At 40.5% G+C, this 20,509-nt stretch overlaps 1 protein-coding gene across 1 annotated transcript in view; it reads left to right on the top strand.

The window, feature by feature from the left end:
• The first annotated feature begins 2,508 nt into the window (after positions 1–2,508).
• The window catches only part of EDAR (ectodysplasin A receptor), a 107,362-nt gene continuing 89,361 nt past the window's right edge, over positions 2,509–20,509 (top strand). Inside the window, exons 1-2 of the mRNA XM_044669321.1 lie at positions 2,509–2,599; positions 7,284–7,404. Of these exons, the coding sequence (XP_044525256.1) occupies positions 2,509–2,599; positions 7,284–7,404 (212 nt within the window). The remainder of the gene's footprint in view (positions 2,600–7,283; positions 7,405–20,509) is intronic.

Here is a 20,509-nt window from a genome sequence, read left to right as displayed (position 1 = left end):
GAGAGGCAGGCCTGGAGATGGGAGGTCCTAGGGTCAATGTTGGCCTGAGACATTTCCTAACTGTGTGATCCTGGGCAAGTCATTTAACCCCAATTGGCCAGCTACTACTCTTTTGTCTTGGAACCAATACTTGGTATTGAATATAAGACAGAAGGTATGGATTTTTTTTTAAAGAATCAGGATCTTGTTATGTAAACACATCTTAAAGTGATATATAATATATATTGTTATGTATATTATATATATGAGCAATTATTCCAGAGACCTTAGACCTTCACTCTGATTATTATAAAGTCATAATCAATACTAGAGCCAATTATGCTGGATGACATTAAACTTTAAATTGGGTGGAGAAGGGAAACTGCATCCAAAATGAAAAATACTTAGATATCCATTGATCAATAGGTATTTATGAGCATTTACAGTTTAATTCCATTCACATTTATTAAAGATCTACTCTGAGCAAAATACTACAGGGCAGCTAAGTGGCACAGTGGACAGAGTGCCAGGCCTGGGGTCAGGAAGACTCATCTTCTTCAGTTCAAATCCAGCTACAGACATTTATTAGCAATGTGAACCTGGGCAAGTCAGTTAAACCTGTTTGCCTCTGTTTCTTCATCTATAAATTGAACCAGCAGAGGGAAAGGCAAACCACTCCAGCATCTTTGCCAAAAAAACTCCAAATGGGGTCAAGAAGAGTCAGATACAACTGAAATGACTCAACAACAACAAGGGCAAAGCATTTTGTTAGGTGCTGGGGATACCATGATTCAAAAAAGAAAAAATAACCAATCTGTGTCCCCCAAGAAACTTACATTCTTCTGGACAACATGTGCACAAATGAGTAAATACAAGGCAATATGAGAAGGACAAGAGCGTTAAAGACCTGAGGTGGGGCAGAGAGAATGGCGAAAGATCAGGAAAGACTTTGTTTAGTCTGTGGCACCTGAAGGAAACTAGAGTCTTTGGCATCTATTCTAGACATAGAGAAGAACCTGTTCAAAGATAGAGAGGCAGGAAATGGATGCCAGACTGGGAAATAGGTCAGACACTTTGGTTAGAATATATAACATGATGTGGGAAGTAACGTGAAATATTTGGAAAGACAGAGGGAGACTACACTGTTATTTCATTAGTGTCAGGTCTGGAGTCAAGAAGACCTGAGTTCAAATCTGGATTCACCTATTTAATAGCTGTATGACCATGTGCAAGTCACTTAAGTCTGTTTGCCTCAGTTTTCTCACCTCTAAAATGAGTGGGAAAAGGAATGGCAAACCACTCCAGTGTCTTTTCCAAGAAAAAGTCAGAAACAACTGAAATAACGAAAATAAAAAAGGTAACTACTTTTACCACAGCAGATCAACCCCTACTATATAACTTAGTCTTAAAGAGATGGCCAAGGAATGAGGTTCCCTAGGGTAATACAGCCAATTTGTGTCTGAGGCTAACCATGAACCCCCTCTTTTTGAAATAGAAAACAATTTCTCTATACATCATACCATGTTTCCTCCAGAGGGAGGTGAATTATAGAAGCTTTTAATACTAGGATGAGATATCTGAATTTTATCTTGGAAAATAAGAAGCCACTAAAATTTGTGTTACCCCACCAAAATGCAACTAGTCATCATTTTAGAAATTATATAGAAAGACAAATTTAATTTATATATTGTGGAAATTGCATAGCTTGGATAGTGACCAGATCTAGGTCTCTGAAATGTTATTTTAGCAGGTAAGAGGAGGACAGATTGGAGGAAGGATAAACTAGAAGCTAAGAATCTAGTTAGGAAATTATTATTATTCAGATGGGTAGTGATAAGTGTCTGAGTTGTGGTGGTGGCCAAGCATGAGACAAAGGGACAGATCCAAGAGTTTGAGGAATTTGAAACATAAGATTCAGCTACTCTATGCCCAGTATTATCCTAGTTAAAATCACAACTGGTCAGTGCACTGGTCAGAGTTCTGAATTCTTTCAAAGTTTTTTCCCCTTTCTATTATTTTTACCTAAACTGTTATTCTTTCATCTTCATTGTGCAAGGGAATTTGATCAGTGGTTTTTGTCCTTCATACTCAAAGAAGACCAAAACAACACCATGATGTCAGAATTAATGCAGTGTGTCCAACTGTGACAGATCAGACTGACACAAGATTGGAAGGTGCTACCACAGGTCTGGCACAAATAGACCACATGAGCCCATGGTCCATAAGCCAAGAAACTTACAACCTCCCTGGATGCTTTTCCCTGCAACCCATGCATCAAGTTTGGAATCCAAGGACAAGAAATCTCATCCCTTAACATGTCAAGCTCACAGCTCCTCTCTTAAAAAGGGCTTCCACCTTCCCCTTTTCAACAGGTAGTGTTTCCTTGAAAGTGAGCTGGAGTTTGCCACATCAAAGAAATGTCCAGTTAAATTTGGAAGACATGGAAGTGAAGGATGATTCTAGAAAGAAGAGAGACTGGGAACATAGGGAACTATAATCAGAGTTTTTAGACCATTGCTTGGACCAGTGATGGTGAACCTTTTAGAGACAGAATGCCAGATCCCACCCCCACCCGACCCCTCAAACCGAGTGCTGTGCCCACCCCCACTTCGAATGCCAGGTGTGCCCTGACCCCCCCATCCCACACAGGGGAAGGGAAAAGTGCTCCCATTGGGTTGCTGGGCAGGTGAAGTGAGGAATGTCCTCAGTGAGTGTAGAAAGAGGGAGGTGAGTGGCCCAAGCACTGCTCTCCCCTCCAGCTCTGCCACCTGTGAGGCTCCCTCCTTACCCACTGTGTGTTCCCATTGGGCCGCTAGGCAGAGGGGTGAGTGATATGAAAAAAATGTCATCAGGCTTGGTGGAGAAAGGGAGAGTAGCAGCTCCCCCTGAGTCCCTTTACCTTTCTAGCAATGAATTGGGCAGGGGGAGGACAACCACATGCCCACAGAGTGCTCTGCATGCCATCTTTGACACCTGTGCCATAGGTTCACCATCACTGGCTTAGACCATGGGCAGACTCATTGCAGAGTAAGGAGGCTTATTGTTAAACTGAGGCAACAAAAGAGGCTTGGGCAGAAATAGAGCCAAAGTGACTGTCATTTAGAGAGGACCACTCTAGCTCAGAGAGCTTCTATACTGAAACTCTTGTCCCATCTTAGGAGAGCATCTCACCCATGCAGACAGATACCCCTAAGATGGCAAATATATCAACATTAATACAGTAAACATTCATTATATGCTTTTTAAGATATTAGGGAGTAATAATATTTGATAAGACACTGACTGGACTCTGATATCTAAATGCCCTAGAATGGATGAAGATTAAGGAGCACCAGAATTACGTTGACTCCTGCACTATAGCCTATTTGTGTTTTAACAAGTTTATATTTCTTTTATGGTATTTCAAGGAAATAAAATGGTATGGTATATACAGTGCTAGACTTGGCAAAAGGAAGACCTAGGTTTAAAATCTACCTCAGACACTATGTGGCCTGTGGGTCACAAGCTGATCAATCAACAAATATTTATTAAGGGTCTACCATGCAGGATGCTAGATGTTAGGGATACAAATATAATGAATGAAATAATCCCTACTCACAGTCACCTATGTTTCCTCATCTGTAAAGTTGGGGAAGTGGACTCATTGGCCTCTAAAGTCCCTCCAGTTCTAAATCGTGATCCTATAATTTAGAGCAGTGGTTCCCAAACTTTTTTGGCCTACTGTCCCCTTTCCTGAAAAAAAATTACTTAGTGCCCCCTGGAAATTATGAAACTATTTATTGAACTCAGAATAGAATATAATACAAAAAAAGTGTGGCCATTGCTGCACCCCTGGATCGCTGCAGCACCCACCAGGTGGGGGTTGTGCCCACTTTGAGAATCACTGATCTAGAAGACATCTACACATTGGGTGAGTCATCTTTGACCTATCTAATTTTTAGATATTTGGAAATTTATGGAAATATCTGGACCAAGAATCACAAAGGATGGGCAGACACAAATGAGGTATAATCTGTACCACTGGAGGGAACATCCACACAGATGAGCTTATCAATCCATTGAAACGTTAAAGAAGTATTTAGATGAATTATGTGTATCTTTTGTAGAGAGACTCCTTCAAAGAAAGGGTGCTTCCAGGAGAGGGAAGGGAAGGGAGGGAGGGAGATAAGTCCAGTCATATAACTTAGGAAAACTTGTATAGAAATTTGTTATTACATGAAATTGGTAAAAAAAAAACAGTAATTAATTTTAAAAAATTTTAGATTAAAAAAATTTTTAATAATTAAAAAATCCAAAGAAAGTCTGCTTGATGCTACTGAAAGAAGTGGCTTTTGCATGGACTGTCTCCTATCTCTTGCTAGCTGTGTTACGTGGGCAAGTCACTTAACTTCTATTAATAATAGCACCTACCTCTTAGGGATGTTTTTTTTTTTTTTAATTTTTTTTAAACCCTTAACTTCTGTATATTGACTTATAGGTGGAAGATTGGTAAGGGTAGGCAATGGGGGTCAAGTGACTTGCCCAGGGTCACACAGCTGGGAAGTGGCTGAGGCCAGATTTGAACCTAGGACCTCCCGTCTCTAGGCCTGGCTCTCAATCCACTGAGCTACCCAGCTGCCCCCTCTTAGGGATGTTTTAAGGATCAAATGAATTAATAATTGTAAAGCACTTAGCATAGCACTGGACACATAAGTGTTTTACCAGTCATTTTCAGTCATATCTGACTCTTTGTGATCTGGTTTGAGGTTTTCTTGGCAACGATACTACAGTGGTTTGCCATTTCCGTCTCTAATTCATTTTACAGATGGGGAAACTGAGGCAAATAGGGTTAATTGACTTGTCCAGGGTCACACAGCTAGCATGTGTCTAAGGTCAGATTTGAACTCAGAAAGATGAGTCTTCCTGACTCCATGCTCAGCACTCTATCCACTGAACCCCAACTAGTTACCCCAAGTGCTATAGAAGCATCAGTTATTATTATTATTATTATTAAAAAAGTGCCTACTAATGTGCCAGACACTGTTTAAAGTGCTTTACATATATTATTTCTTTTAATCATCATAACAACCCTTGAAGGTAGATGCTATTATCCCACCCCCCTTTTTAAAGTTGAGGAAATTGTGTTTGAGGCTGGATTTGAGTTGAGGTCTTCCTGATAGTGATTATCCACTATACCACCTTGCTTCCCCTATCTCTATGGATTAAGTCTCAAGACAGCCAATTCCCACACTGTTGAAATCATAGACCTTTGATGTCATATTATAAATATTATTATATCTAATATAATATTAAGTTACAATAATAACCATTCTTCTAAGCTCATCCAGGAGTGCCTGGCCCAGTTGAAGTCTGCCCAGTTCCAGAGCTTTGTATTTTATGTTGGAGTTATTCATTCATATTAGAGCAAACAGAGTCTGCTTTGTCAGTTAATAAAGACACACCCAGTTGTGGGTTATTGCTCACAGAACCAACTCCTTTAAATCTTGTGGATGGGCTAATTGTCTACATAGTAGACCGGTGGAATCTTGCCGGGCTCAATCCTTAATCTGTTGCTGGTCTTGATTTATGGATGTTTGGATTTTTTTCCCCTCCTTATAATTGCCGAGTCCCAATACTCCTTGGTGATGTACAGCTTTATAATTCTATCAAAGAACCTTGGCACCGCCAACCAGCCCAACTTCTGGGAGCTGGAGCTGAATAGCCTTTCCTATTGCCCTGAACATCTCTGAAGCTGCAACTACTCAGCTTACAAAGTAGACACTTGAGCCCTTCATTTCAAATGGAATTTCTTTTCCTTATGCTCCCCTAGTGAACATGCTTGCAGCTTAATAGGGTCGTTTTGGACGCCATTCAAATTATATCTGTTCAGGTTTACATAATCTGCTTCCCTCTGCCCCATTTGTGGATTATTTCTCCAGTTGGGTTCATTTAACCAGATCTGCAGCTGTGCTGACAAATTCATTGATGCTTTCCTGCTTCCAGAACCAATTTTCATCATTCTTTTTTTTTTAATGGCTTTTCTAATATACGATTTCCATCTTGCGCTGGCCCTGGTGTTAGGTAGTGTCTTTTTTGATTACCATTTATCCCCAATGCTTCTCCTCTGACCAACCTTGACCACCCCTCAGGTCCGACCAAAGCTAGTTATTTGATTTTAATTGTACAAATTAATATTTAATCACTATAAAATGTGCCCCCTTTTATGACTCTGAACCTCTGTATTTATTAACATCACATTTGTGTTCTATAAACATTGAGATTCCTTAGAGCTCTGCTCTTTAGAAATTAAATTTGAAGTTGAATCTTAAAAAGAAAAAAAAAATCTTATAAGGCATACCAGGCTCACAACTACAGCCAACTCCAATCTTTCTGTGATTTTTTAATTAGTTCTTCTGTATATAATTAGATTTAATGGGAAATGTGGCCACCTAATAACATCGTGGTTACAGAGTGGCCCAGAAATGCAACTGGGTGCCACGGGCCCTTCGCTTCATCTGCCTTTGAACTTGGACAGTTTATGCCATCTGCTTGCTACTTGTTAGCATTTCCACACACTGCTCATGTGCCCCCAGACCCTGGGTACTTTAAGTCTCAAAGAATGGTGTCTTGAAGACATTTGGAGCTGTCCTTGAATAGAGGCAGCTAGGTGGCCCAGTAAACAGAACTCTTGGTCTAGAGTACAGATTTCAAATCCAGCCTCAGACATTTTCTACCCTTGGTCAAGTCACATAACCTCTGACATCTTCATTTTCTTCATCTATAAAACAAGAAACTTACTTTCAACATTGTTATGAGGATTAAATGAGATAACATTTGTAACATGCTTAGCAAACTTTAAAGTACTATGTAAATGTTACCTATTATCAAATACTATTATATTATGTATTTATATATAATTTATATTAATATGATTATGAGATACATGATTATGTATCTCAGGGTTTTCCTCTTGTAAGAGTCAAATCGATGCTCTCAGCCATGAGCCTTCCTGTCATTGGCTACCTTCCTTTGGGAATCTATTTCTTTCTGTGGTTTCCATTTAAAAAGGATCATACTCCACAGTGTTGGGGGAATGACTGTATGAGAAGAACTGACGCTCTCATGTTGCCCCTCGAATGATTATTTTAGCTTTCCTTTCTCTCTCCATAGAAAACCACCCTTTCTCATCTTTGAAGTGATCTTGGATATCAGTTTGTTCTCCACCACCTCCTCCTCTCCTCTGCTGAACAAAAGAGAATTCCTCCAGTCCTTTCTCTGCCTAGAATCTTTGAGTTCTCTTTTGTTTAGGATTTTTGTCCCTCCAGGCTCCCATCCAAACCCCACAGTCCTGCTACCCAGCTGGGTCTCAGTCCCCAGCTCTGACCCAGATTCCTCACTCTCAGACACCCCTGGCAGTTTGCTGACTGCTGCTGCTGCTTCTGTGGGGTTGTGCCTACTTGTCTCCCTCTGCTCCTGTCCCCTTGCCACCCCCTCTCACTAATGCATCCTTTCTCTGAGCCCCACTGCCCTGATGCAGGATGTCCCCCAGGGTGACACCTATAAAGGCAGGGGAAGAAGGAGAGCCTAAGTGGGAAGCTTCTACCTCTGGGACAAATAAACCCGAGTAGTTACCCCAACCCTCTCTAAACTAATCTCACACTATCATAGGCCCATACAATTAAAGCTGGAAGAGACCTTGCAAGCTAGGAGTCCACTTCTCTCATTTTCAAGAAGAGGAAACTGAATATGAGAATTTAAATGGTTTCCCCAGGGTCATGCAGCTGTCTTTTTTTTTAGCCCTTTCTCTCTTAGTAGCAATTCTAAGACAGAAGGGCAAAGACTAGGCAAACTGAGTTAAGTGACTTGCGCAGGGTCACACAGCTAGGAAATGTCTAAGTTCAGATTTGAACCCAGTTCCTCCCAACTCCAGGCCTCATGATCTATCCATTGTGCCAACCTAGTTGCCCTGACAATAAGTAGCTGAGACAGCATTTGAACCCAAGTCTTTCAGACTGCAAATCCAGGATGCCACCCAGCAACCCACATCTTTTAGCAGGCTTGCTTTACCATTTTTAGTCATGGATTCCTTTGCCACTTGATGAAGACTTTGGATCCCTTCTCAAACTTATGTGGTTTTTAAAAAATAATTGGAGGCAATGTCAAATAAATGGAGTTGAAGTTGGTGAAAATAAAAATGTACTTTTTCTCATCCAAATTCAGACTCCCTAAAATATATCTACACTTAGACCCCCAAGCTAAGAACCCCCACTAAAAAGGGAAAATACATTTCAACTCTAAATACTTAAGTGACTCTCACAAATGACCCCTGATGTGGTTGGTCTCTGGGGCCTTGGCCAGAAAGGATGACATGGTTGTACCAAAATTCTCCGTCAGCCACTCTAACCTCACAGATACCCAGAGTGCTATGCATATGGTAGATGTTCAGTAAATAGTTATTAAATGAGTAAATGAATGAATGAGAAAATTCTGAGCATTCTAATAGCAAGGGGTCTTTGGCCTTTCATGAACACATTAAGAGTGGAAAATCCTTTTTGCACCTCTGGTAAGAGGCAGAAAAGTCACTCTTAGTAGGGAACTAGGCATATGACGATGAAGGGGACATCCTAGAAAACCAGTATGGGCCCTGGGTAGGATAAGGAAAAAGGGAGAAAGGAGCTCACCCTTGCAAATAGCCCAGTAGTTGCCAATTCAATCCAATCCAACCAGCATTTATTAAGTTATTTATTATTAAATTATTTGTATTTTATTTAAGTTGTTATTACTATTTATTGTTATATATTATTTATTAACTAGTGCATATAGGTACTAGAAACACTAAGACAAAATTAAAAACAAGTGCTACCCTCAAGAAGCTTATGGTTGGGGCAGCTAGATGGCTCAATGAATTGAGAGCCAGGCTAGGGAGGTCCTAGGTTCAAATCTAGCCTCAGATACTTCCTAGCTGTGTAATTTTGGAAAACTCATCTAATTCCCATTGCCTAGCCCTTACCACTCTTCTGCCTGGAACCAATACACAGTATTGATTCTATGATAGAAGGTAAGTGTTTAAAAAAGAAAAAGATGCTTATGGTCTACCAGGGAAATAAAACATGTAAACAGGTAAGTCTACAGGAGTGTATTTATAGAGAAAGAGACAATGCTAACAACTAGAGAAATCAGGAGAGGCTTCTTGTCAGAGGTGGCATATTGATCAAGCCTTGATGGAAGCTCAGAATTTTAAGAGATTGAAGTAAGGTGTGTCAATGGATTCCAGGTACTGGAGCCTATACAATGTTTTTGAGGCTGAAGGTCAAATGGAAAGTTCAGAGAATAGCAAGTAGGCTAGTTTGCCTGGAATATGGAATATAGATTGAAAAATTAATATCCAAAATTACTCCAAGAATTATATTTAATAATATTTATTAAATTTAACTTGAAGTAAAAATGGAAACTAAAAGGCTAGAGTCAAGAGGGAGCTCACCCAAGCCACTCATGTAGAAGAGAGAGAGCGAGGGAGGAGCTTACAGAACTATATAAACAGTAATTTAAGACACATGTAAATGAAAAGGGGAAAAGGAATTTGGGGATGGGGAAAGAATTCTGGGAGATGGAGTCTAAAGGTACAAAATTTCTAATTAACACAGGAATTCAAAAAGGGCAATAATAGTAAATTATTGCCAAGTTAGGCTAGAAATAGATTGTGGATGTTTTTAAATGCCAAACTGAGTCAATTGCATTTTCTCCTAGAGGCAATAGAAAGCCAATGAATGTTACAGAGGAATGGGCAAGGTGGTCCTACTATTGCTTTAGGAAAATTATCTTGGTCAAGGGATGAATAGGGACTTGGAAAGGAGACAGAGACACGGGAAGCCAAGAGTCCAGTTATCTATACTAGAGGTGATGAGAGGGAATGATAGCTACTGAGCTGAGAGAATGAGAGAGATGTCAGATACCGTAGAGGCAAAGTGAGTAAGATTTGGCAACTGATTTGATATGTAGGGTGGGGGAGAAGAAGAATCGAGGTTGACTGGCAACTGATAGGAAGGTGGTACCTTCAACAGAAACAAGGAAGTTTAGAAGAGAGAAGGCAAGGACTTCTGATTGTACTTGATAAATTTGAACTATCTGTCATTTAGGGATGGTGATGTGGAACTGGTGCCCAAGAGAGAAATTAATACCCTCAGGGCAACTCTATGCTCTTTCTCCCCCTGCCTGAGCTTCTATCCCATTGGGGATAGGTTGGTGGTGGGGAGAGAAGATGGATAAATGTCTGTTGAGCCGGTGTTGACCACCTCATACTCTCATCCTTGCCCTGTCATCTCCCCTGAGCCCAAGTACCTAGCTTATCCCAGTGTGAAGGTTTAAAGATTCAGGGTTACTCTCATCACCTCCCCTGCCTCCCATCCTCATCATAGATTTGGGAGTCACAGCACCCTTCAGGAAAAAGAAATGCCTGACTCCCACTTTCCTCAGACCATGATGGAGAGGTGGTACTAGAAGAACTTCATTTGCCAAAGGAAGCAAGAGTGGTAGCAGACCTAACCCTACCTTAACTCCCTCATCACCCTCCTAAGCCTGGAAAACCAATATGATATCCTGTACCTTCAACTACAGATTTCAACTAGGACATTTCCTAGCTTTCCTTGGCCTGGTGGTGACTTTTACTTCTAAGTATTTGTAAGTTTACTTGATCCTGGACTTGATGATGGAAAAAAGAAGAAAAATGGAGCTTTCTTGACTGTAGGGTTAAACACTTTAATTAAGATCTTCCTAAGACCAGAGGCCAAGGGCATGGTAGAAAGAATCCAGCCTTCCTGGAATTCTGATTATGATAATGTTTCTAAGGGGGAGTTGAAGAGAACGTGATGTTCCTTCCAGATGATGTCCATTTTTTGAAGGTAGCATGGAACTAGGAAGAAAACCATTCTGTGAGTAGCCATCCAACCCCACACTGTGATTTGTCTCCAGTGGACTTTGAATCATAGCAATACCAAGAAAAAAAAATTCTTCTTTTTAGTACAATAAGCAAATTGTCAGCTGGTTGGCAGGCAGAGGTGAGAAAATAGTGATGTTCCAAGTTCTCTTAGCATCTCCTGTGACTGGAACCAGACCGACCCCTAGCCAAAACCAAAACAGAAAATGAACAATGCTGCTCACTGCCATGGTTCAAACCCAAGTTCCTGAAATGAAAAATAAACCATCCTGAAACTAAAAACTCAGTAGACAGTGGGCCCATCCACATGATTTACAAAAGTTGATTCTATAAGTAGTAACTCCCAACAACTGGGCCTTTATTTTTTTTAAACATTTATTAAAATTTGTTTTTTTTTTAACCCTTGTACTTCGGTGTATTGTCTCATAGGTGGAAGATTGGTAAGGGTGGGCAATGGGGGTCAAGTGACTTGCCCAGGGTCACACAGCTGGGAAGTGGCTGAGGCCGGGTTTGAACCTAGGACCTCCTGTCTCTAGGCCTGACTCTCACTCCACTGAGCTACCCAGCTGCCCCTTAAAATTCATTTTTAACATGGTTACATGATTCATGCTCCTACTTTCCCCTTCACCCCCCACTCTCCCCCCACCCATGGCCGATGCACATTTCCACTGGTTTTATCATGTGTCATTGATCAAGACCTACTTCCAAATTGTTGATAGTTGCATTGGTGTGGTAGTTTAGAGTCTACATCCCCAATCATGTCTGCCTCAGCCCATGTGTTTAAGCAGTTGTTTTACTTCTATGTTTCCTCTCCTGCAGTCCTTCCTCTGAATGTGGGTAGTGTTCTTTACCATAAATCCCCCAGAATTGTCCTGGGTCATTGCATTTCTGCTAGTACAGAAGTCCATTACATTCGATTTTACCACAGTGTATCAGTCTCTGTGTACAGTGTTCTTCTGGCTCTGCTCCTTTCGCTCTGCATCTGTTCCTGGAGGTCTCTCCAGTTCACCTGGAACTCCTCCAGTTTATTATTCCTTTTAGCACAATAGTATTCCATCACCAGCATATACCACAGTTTGTTCAGCCATTCCCCAATTGAAGGGCATACCCTCCTTTTCCAGTTCTTTGCCACCACAAAAAGCGCAACTATAAATATTTTCTTACAAGTCTGTTTATTTATGATCTCTTTGGGGTACAAACCCAACAAAGGTATGGCTGGATCAAAGGGCAGGCATAACTGGGCCTTTATTAATCAGCAAGGTAGATTTGCCTCGCTTACATACACCAAGATATAGAGCTGAAGTCCAGAGATCTCTGAAGAATTTCCTCAAACTGGTGTGAGCACAATTCTGGATGCCACATTGCAGAAAGAACATCTTTCAATCTGGACTACATCCAGGAGAGGGTGACCAGAATGGTCAGCGGATTCAGGATCCTGACAAAAGAGTCAAGGGAAGTGAGAAAGAGAAGACTTCAAAAAGACAAGTCTTCAGAGAAATGTGGTTAAGTCGTAATGTATTTGATGGGCTGTCATTTAGGAAAATTAAGCTGATTCTGTCTGGGCTCCAAGTTGTCTAGTTGCTACAAAACTGTCTATACCCCTATCCATCAGAAGTATGAATAATGGGTAGAAATTATAGAGCGGTAGAATTTTTTTAACTTTTAAACTTTTTAAAAATTTTAAATATTAGTTGTTTTTTAAACTTTCTACCAATGAGAGCTGTCCAAAAGTGAGACGAGCTATGAGAAAGAGTGAGTTCTCCACCTCTGAAAGTCCTCAAAAAGAAGATTAATTAACACTTGTCAGGGATGTTGTAGAAAGAAATCCTATTCAGGTAAAAGTTGGAAATAAATAGCCTCAAAGATCCATTTTCTTTCTTTTAGAATTCTTCAATATTGTGAGTGTCTCAAGTTGCCTAGCTGCTACAGAACTGGCTATACTCCTATCCATCAGATACTTTGTCATATAAGAGAACAGATAGAGGCTTCTAGGGGCTGCTTTCTTAATGGCAGATCCTAGCCAACCTTGCCAGCAAATCATTTCAAGGATATGTTCAGCTTAAACTGATTCATTCACTGAGAACAAAGAGAGGCACTTTTATAGACTACAGCTTATTCACTGTGGTATCTGCCTCCCACAATGGTACCTACGATAGTGTCTTGCACACAGTAGGTGCTCAAAAACAATATTTATCAAATGAATGAATAGCGAAGATGTGATCTATGGAAGAATTGTTCAAGACTTAACCGCTGAAGGTTGTGGCTCTGGGCCATGCCCGGCTCTGACAATTCAATTTAATCCTAAAGACCAAGGGAAGAAGGCAAGGGATGGTGCCAAGCTAGCAAGCAAACTGGAAGAAAGCCAGGGTGGAGACAGGGCAGGAAGCAGGTAGGGGGCACAGCAGAGAGGAAGAGTCACCAGCATGAATCAGACTTGGCCTGAGGCTCCAGCTCATTTCGAAGTCAGTTCCTGCAGTGAAGCCCAAGCTCTCTCTTTATGTCAGCTTCTCTCTCCCTGACTCCCCAGGACACTCCTGGCAAAGGAATGTGATGAGGATGATAATAATAGCTCACTTTAAGGTTTGCCAAGCACTCTACCTACATTACCTCAGCCTTTGAGATAGGTGCTATTATTATCCCTACTTTACAAGTGAAGAAACTGAGGTTCAATTCACTTTTGTTGTTGTTCAGTCGTGTCTAACTCTTTCTGATTCCATTTGAGGTTTTCTTGGCAAAGAATGGTTTGCCATTTCCTTCTCCAGCTCATTTTACAGATGAGGAAACTGAGGGAGACAGGATTTAGTGATTTACCCAAGATTATACAGCTAGTAAGTATCTTGAGGCCAAATCTGAACTCAGGAAGATGAGACTTTCTGACTCCAGATTTGACAATCTGCACCTAGCTGTAGGGTTTTACAACTAATGTTTGACCTCCTGAATGAAGGTCCCAACTCTTAGTTACTGCATCTCAGCCATTATTTTCTTGATTTACTCAATAAGGCAAACCACTTTATTTCATTAATTCGATAATTCATTAAATTCCATCAGCCATTTAACCATAAAAGGGATGGGCATAAGGGAGGGATATTTGGAACTAACAACAGTTCATTTGGTCTTACTTGCTTTATACAAGCTCATCAACTTTGTGACTGCACCAGAGATAGATTCATCTCCTTTCTTGCACATCTTTAGCCCAGTCCTGTTCTCAGTTCCATCTTTGATAGAGTAGATCAAGGAGAGGCAAGTGGGCATCTGAGGTAACAACAGCAAAGATCATGGAACCCACTGTAACTGTGTTCCTAATGAAGTCACCCGGCCAGACCTGTTTCTATGCCTTTGTCCATACAAGACAAATTTTTTGTTGTTGTTCAGTAGTATCCAACTCTTCATGACCTCATTTGAGGTTTTCTTGGCAAAGATACTGGAGTGGTTTACCATTTCCTTCTCTGGCTCATTTTCCAGTTAAGGACACTGAGGCACAGGTTCATATATTTAGAGCTGGAAGGAGACTCATTCATGTAACAGATGAGGAAACCAAGACTCAGAAAGGTCAAGTGACTTAAAAGTACAGCTCAAGGACTATTTCTTCATCCCCTTCCCCAATATTAGTAATTCCTAAAAATCACTTTTAGTTATTTTATATTTTTCCTATATTTTTATATCTGTGAACATATTATTCTACCTCCCAGGAGAATGTTAACACCTTGAGGGCAGGAACGGCCACACTTCTGTCTTTGGTACATGCACTAGACATAGAATAAATGCTTACTCACTGACTGACTAAATTGTTCAAGGCCACATAACCGGTACCTAGGAGAGTCAGAACATGAACCTGGGTCCTCTGACTCCAAATCCAGGGCTCTTTCCACCACATCATAGTGCATTGTTATTGTCTGTTTATAGCATGTCTCTAAAGAGCAAATTTGAATTTCTTCCATCCAAGAGGATTGTTCCAAGAGCTACATCCAAGCTATACTGATCCAAGAGCTATGTCCCTTTTCCTGAAATGGTAGAGAAGAATATGGGCAACTGGTGTTGACTGGTGCCAAGAGCATGAGAAATCTAGGGATCAAGGAGGCTGGATTGTAGTCCTGGCTTTCCCATAGAGAACTTCTTCCATGCAGTACTTGCAGAAGCCTTGAGAATTATTTTGCCCATTTTCTAGATGAGAAAATTGAGACAGAGAGAGTGATTTAGCATCCCAGGGTGGCATGGGTAGTAAGTAGCAGAACCGAAATTTGAACCCAATATGCCTCTTAAACTCACTAAGTCTTAGAATATTCCCATGTATAAAATGAAGGAATTGGATTAGACAGTCTCTAAAGTCTCTTCCAATTCCAGCTGTCTATGAGTCATTCCTCCAGTCTGCTATTCATTCATCAAATATTTATTCAGTACTATTTATGTGCATGACACCTTTCTGAGTGTTATGGGAATATCTGGGACCTAACACAGGTCCTATCCTTCCTGTCTAGCTTAATTCCTGCCAAGGTGAGAAGGGATTACATACATTCAGTCATAGCAAGCCTTCACTAAGCATCTCCAGTGAAATACGCTGGCACCCCCTCCTCAGCACCTAGCATGGTACTAAGCACTAAATACATAACTGTCTAATTAGTCAAGGTAGTAACTTTTGCTTAATTAAGCAATTATCCTTAGCAATAAGAAACTAAACAGAAACATAATTCAAGGAGTAGCCCCCTCATTCTTTCCTCAACAAAACAGCCATTCTTTAACTGTCAAATTTATAAGTCACAGAAACTACTACAACAGAAAGGGGTGCAGGAAGGCCTGGAGGTGCTGGGGAATCCTGTAATTCCAAGTGAGTCCTTAAAGATGAAGGCTAGAGGAGCATATCTAAAGTCAGAGAGGAAAACAAACCAAGAATCACAAAGCTGTGAGGGGAGGTGGGGGAAACAGGGGAGGCAGAGGGAAAGAGAGAACTAACAATACTTTGGGTCATATAAGTTTTCTTCTCTGATGCTTAAAACCAAGGGAAGCAATTCCCTACTGGCTGGTCCTCGGTACAAAAGATGCTCAGTTACAACTCACTTGCAGATAGATGAAGAAGGGCTGCCAAAGAAACTAGCTGCTGCTCCTCATAGAAATGAGATGTCAAAGCAAACCTGGCCGAGGATCAAGCATTCAGCAGAGGGCAACCCAGAGGGACCAAAGAGAACAAGACTTTCTCTGCAAAACAGTGTGGTAGAAAATGTAAGCCTTTCCCCCCTGTAGCTAGAAAAGAAAACACAGTACCCATTATCAGTAGGTAATATAAAAACACAGATCTCTATTCACGAACAATACACCTAGTCCCATTATATTGCCACAGAGGAAAATATTAGAGTGCCAAGAATTTCAGGCCAGCCGGATGCTTATACTACTCAGTCTTGATCTGTAGGTTGTACTGACTGCTAGGAAGTAGCCACAGGCATACAGCATGGTGCAATGCTTAGATCATAGCAGAAACTCAATAGATAGGTACTGACTGATCCACAATATATACAATGTGATTTTATTGGATGAGCTCCACCATCACCCCACCAAGTATCTCCTTCACCTTTTCATCAAGATTCTAAACCAAAAATTTATTGAGGCAATCTTAGCTTAACAGCCAAAGAGTAGTACACCTCCCAACCTTTTTCCCGTTTTCCTGGACAGTGATGCTAGTCTTTAATATTTGGCAGATCTTAATTGTAAGAAAGGAAAGAGACAGAGACAGAGACAAATGTAGAAGGGGAGACAGACGCACAGACACAGACAGACAGAGAGACAGAGAGAAAGAGGAGAGACAGAAAGACAAAGAGAGAGAGAGAGAGAGAGAGAGAGAGAGAGAGAGAGAGAGAGAGAGAGAAGAGACAGAGACAAATACAAATGTAGAAGGGGAGACAGACACAGACACAGACAGACACCGACAGACAGAGAGACAGAGACAGAAAGAGGAGAGACAGAAAGACAGAGACAGAGAGAGAAGAGACAGAGACAGAGACGAATGTAGAAGGTGAGACAGACGCACAGACACAGACAAGACAGACAGAGAGACAGAGACAGAAAGAGGAAAGACAGAAAGACAAAGAGAGAGAGAGAGAGAAGAGACAGAGACAGAGACAAATAAAAATGTAGAAGGGGAGACAGACACAGACACAGACAGACACCGACAGACAGAGAGACAGAGACAGAAAGACAGAGACAGAGAGAGAAGAGACAGAGACAGAGACGAATGTAGAAGGTGAGACAGACGCACAGACACAGACAAGACAGACAGAGAGACAGAGACAGAAAGAGGAGAGACAGAAAGACAAAGAGAGAGAGAGAGAAGAGACAGAGACAGAGACAAATACAAATGTAGAAGGGGAGGCAGACACAGACACAGACAGACAGAGAGAGAGACAGAGACAGAAAGAGGAGAGACAGAAAGACAGAGACAGAAAGAAAAGAGAGACAGAGACAGAGAGAGACACAGAGACAGATGGGGTGAGGGAAGGGGGAGAAGAAAGGAGAAACAGAAAGATGAGAGAGAGAGAGAGAGCATGCACATTTACAGGGCCACAGGGAAAATTAAGCAATTAAAGACCAAAGGGTGTAATTAATCAAAGGATCCATTTTTCAGAAATGCTTTTCAAAGGAAAGGATGCTGTAGCATAGTCTATATAATAACACATGAAGTTGGCCTGCCTGCTAGTTATATCTAAAGAAAAGCTTTTTTTTCCTTTTATTTCAAATTCCATTGTCTCTTTTATTCAGTTTCTCAAAATGACTATGCTTGTACAGATGGGATGGGGAGAGAGAAATATTTTTTAAATGGAAGGTGTTATATCTTTTTCCACGAACACATTTCTTAAAGGATCTCTTGACTTGTGTGTAAAAGGAATCTGTAGACTTTGTTCTTCTTGTGTGCATAAGCTATTTTCTATTAATGTGGCTACTGGAATGATGGGCTATGTTTCTACAAAGCTGTATCTGACAGCTCTTAGACCTTCTAATCTCAAGAATATTCCAGCTTTTGTCTTTGTAAAGTCCTTGCACTCACTACCATTGTTCCATAAAGAGAAACTATATCTTGGTGGGTTTGGGGTTGGTTTGAATTGAAAACCACGGTTTTGGTTTTTCCTAAACACAGGTATCATACCTTCAAACAGAAATATATACCTAGTTTTTATGTCCTAGATCCTGCTATAGGAAGCTTTGTGGGGAGGGCGTAGTGGGGAAGGGGGAGGGAGAAGAAGAAGTTGGCCTATGGAATAAGATTAAAGCAATTAAAGGTTCAAACTCACATTTAATTTTCCTACAAAGATGCAATTTTTCTTGCAGTGACAGCATCTAAATCGTTTCAAGTTTTATAGCCACTTCATTTTGGCAGAAAAATGAGGAAACTGCTTACTTCAGTCAGGATTGTAGTAAACCTATTTGGTCATAAAAAATGGTAGGGGGTGGGAGTGCAAGGATTAAAAGAGAAGTTAGAAGACCCATAAACACTAACTTTAAAGCCTTAGGGAGCAGCATACCTTCATTTTTCTGTTCTTTTTCACAAACCCCCAAATCATCTTTTCTACAACAGATTCACTGCAGCTTCAGGGGAGGGTGAATTATTAAAATCAAAGAAAATTCCAGCCTCTGTTTTTTCTGCTTCTTTTTCTGTTTTCCTCCAAGAGTTACAAATCCACAAATAGTCCTCTTCAGTTCTTGATCTTGTCAGCAACATGCTCCAAAAATTCAAGAATCTCTCACCTGTTTGAGAAAATGTTTAGTGAAGAGAATTGAACTCTTCTCTCTCTTTCTTCTCCCCCTTATTTTTGTGATGTAGTGGGAGTTTTTTTAAAACTGATCTTTGGGCAAGGTGACTTGAAGCCCTTTAAGGACTCAAAGCATCATCACTGAAGTAATCGAAATCTATTTTATTCTGTCCAGTCTATACTATGTGCCTGAGACCCAATTCCTGTGTCTCCTCTCTCATAGAGACAGAGCCCCTTTGACTCTATACCCATTGGTCTTGGTCTTTGCACACAATTAACAATAATGGCTGACATTAAACCACCACTCAATGACAAGGGCCATTGATTTGAAACTCAAATGATTCTCTATGTAAAACTGGAGTTGGGTCCAAGAGAAGTTTAGGCCACTGTTAATGGTTTATACCCAGTTATATATACACTAACTGGTGTCTGGAAGCCAAAATAAGAGTCCTTTGTGAATATTTAGAAAAGGAAGTAATGACCACTCCAAGACAGCTTGGATTTATCAGAAACTATTTTCAATGGCCTAATTCCATTTTCTTATTGACAAGGCTATCAACCTAGTAGCTAAAAGTATAGTACTTATATAGCAGCTATAAGAAATTATATATATGTAATATCTCACTTTATCCTCACAACAAAGCTTGGAGGTGGGTGGGTGCTACTATTATCCCCATTTTACTGATGAGAAAAATGAGCTAGTTAAGTGACTTGCCCAGGACCACAGAGCTAAATCAAATCTGAGGCAGTATTTGACCTCGAGTCTTCGCTGATTCCACATCCAGCACTCTATCCAATTTTCTACCTCATGGTCAAACAGAACAGGTTATGCTTTAGATATACAACCAGAGATCCAGAGTTGTTGTTCAATTGTTCCAATATCATGCAACTCTTTGTGGCCCCATGTGGGTTTGGTTTTCTTGGCAATGGCACTGGACTGGTTTGCCATTTCCTTCTCCAGCTCATTTTACTGATGAGGAATTGAGGCAAACAGAGTTAAGTGACTGACTTTTCATGATTCCATTTGAGGTTTGCTTGGCAGAGATACTAGAGTGGCTTGCCATTTCCTTCTAAATGAGAAAACTGAGGTAAAAGGGGTAAATGATGTGCCCAGGATCACACAGCTGTGTCTGAGGCCAGATTTGAACTCAACAAGATGAAACTTCCTGACTCTAGGCCAAGCACTCTAACCATTGTGTCCCCTAGCTGCCCTTTGATGATTAATATGATGTTAATTTTGTCCATTTGGAGGGATCTCAGAGTACAAAGTCCTGGGGCCCTGTTCTGTTTAACATTTTTATCAGCAGTTTGAATGGACTTATTGATGATATACTTTCAAATTTCACTTGAAACTAAAAAGAAGAGCTAATCACTGGAAGATAATAATATTGAGAACAGTTAGTCAACAAGCATTTATTAGGAAGACATATGTAAGCTTAAAGAAAGACAGCCCCCTACCCTCAGGAAATGTAAATTCTAATGGGGGAATCAACTCATAAAAGGAAACTGGAGTGGATAGGGAGAAGAAAGTAGAGAGGTCTAGAATGCAAACTGATTTTAAAAAATTAACCTGAGCATCCTTTTTAAAAGGAGATTCTGGGAGAAGCCATCTAATTAGAGAAGAGGGCCAAAGGATCAATAATAGTTTCAAGGTGTGAATTCTGAGACTTTGATGAAATTTTTAAGACTTTATCAGAGAAAATCACATAAGATCTTGATAGGTTAACAAATGAGTTAAATCTAACAAGATGAAATTTAATAGGGATCTATTGGTTAAGAAACAGAAACACTCAGAAAGAAAGAAAAAAGAAAGAAGAAAAAGGAAGGAAGGAAGGAAGGAAGGGAGAGAGAGAGAGAGAGAGAGAGAGCGAGCGAGAGAAAGAAA

This window comes from Gracilinanus agilis, chromosome 3 (genome assembly GCF_016433145.1).
Source record: "Gracilinanus agilis isolate LMUSP501 chromosome 3, AgileGrace, whole genome shotgun sequence".
Classification (NCBI taxonomy): Eukaryota; Metazoa; Chordata; class Mammalia; order Didelphimorphia; family Didelphidae; genus Gracilinanus; species Gracilinanus agilis.
This window is presented reverse-complemented; position numbering and strand designations above follow the sequence as displayed.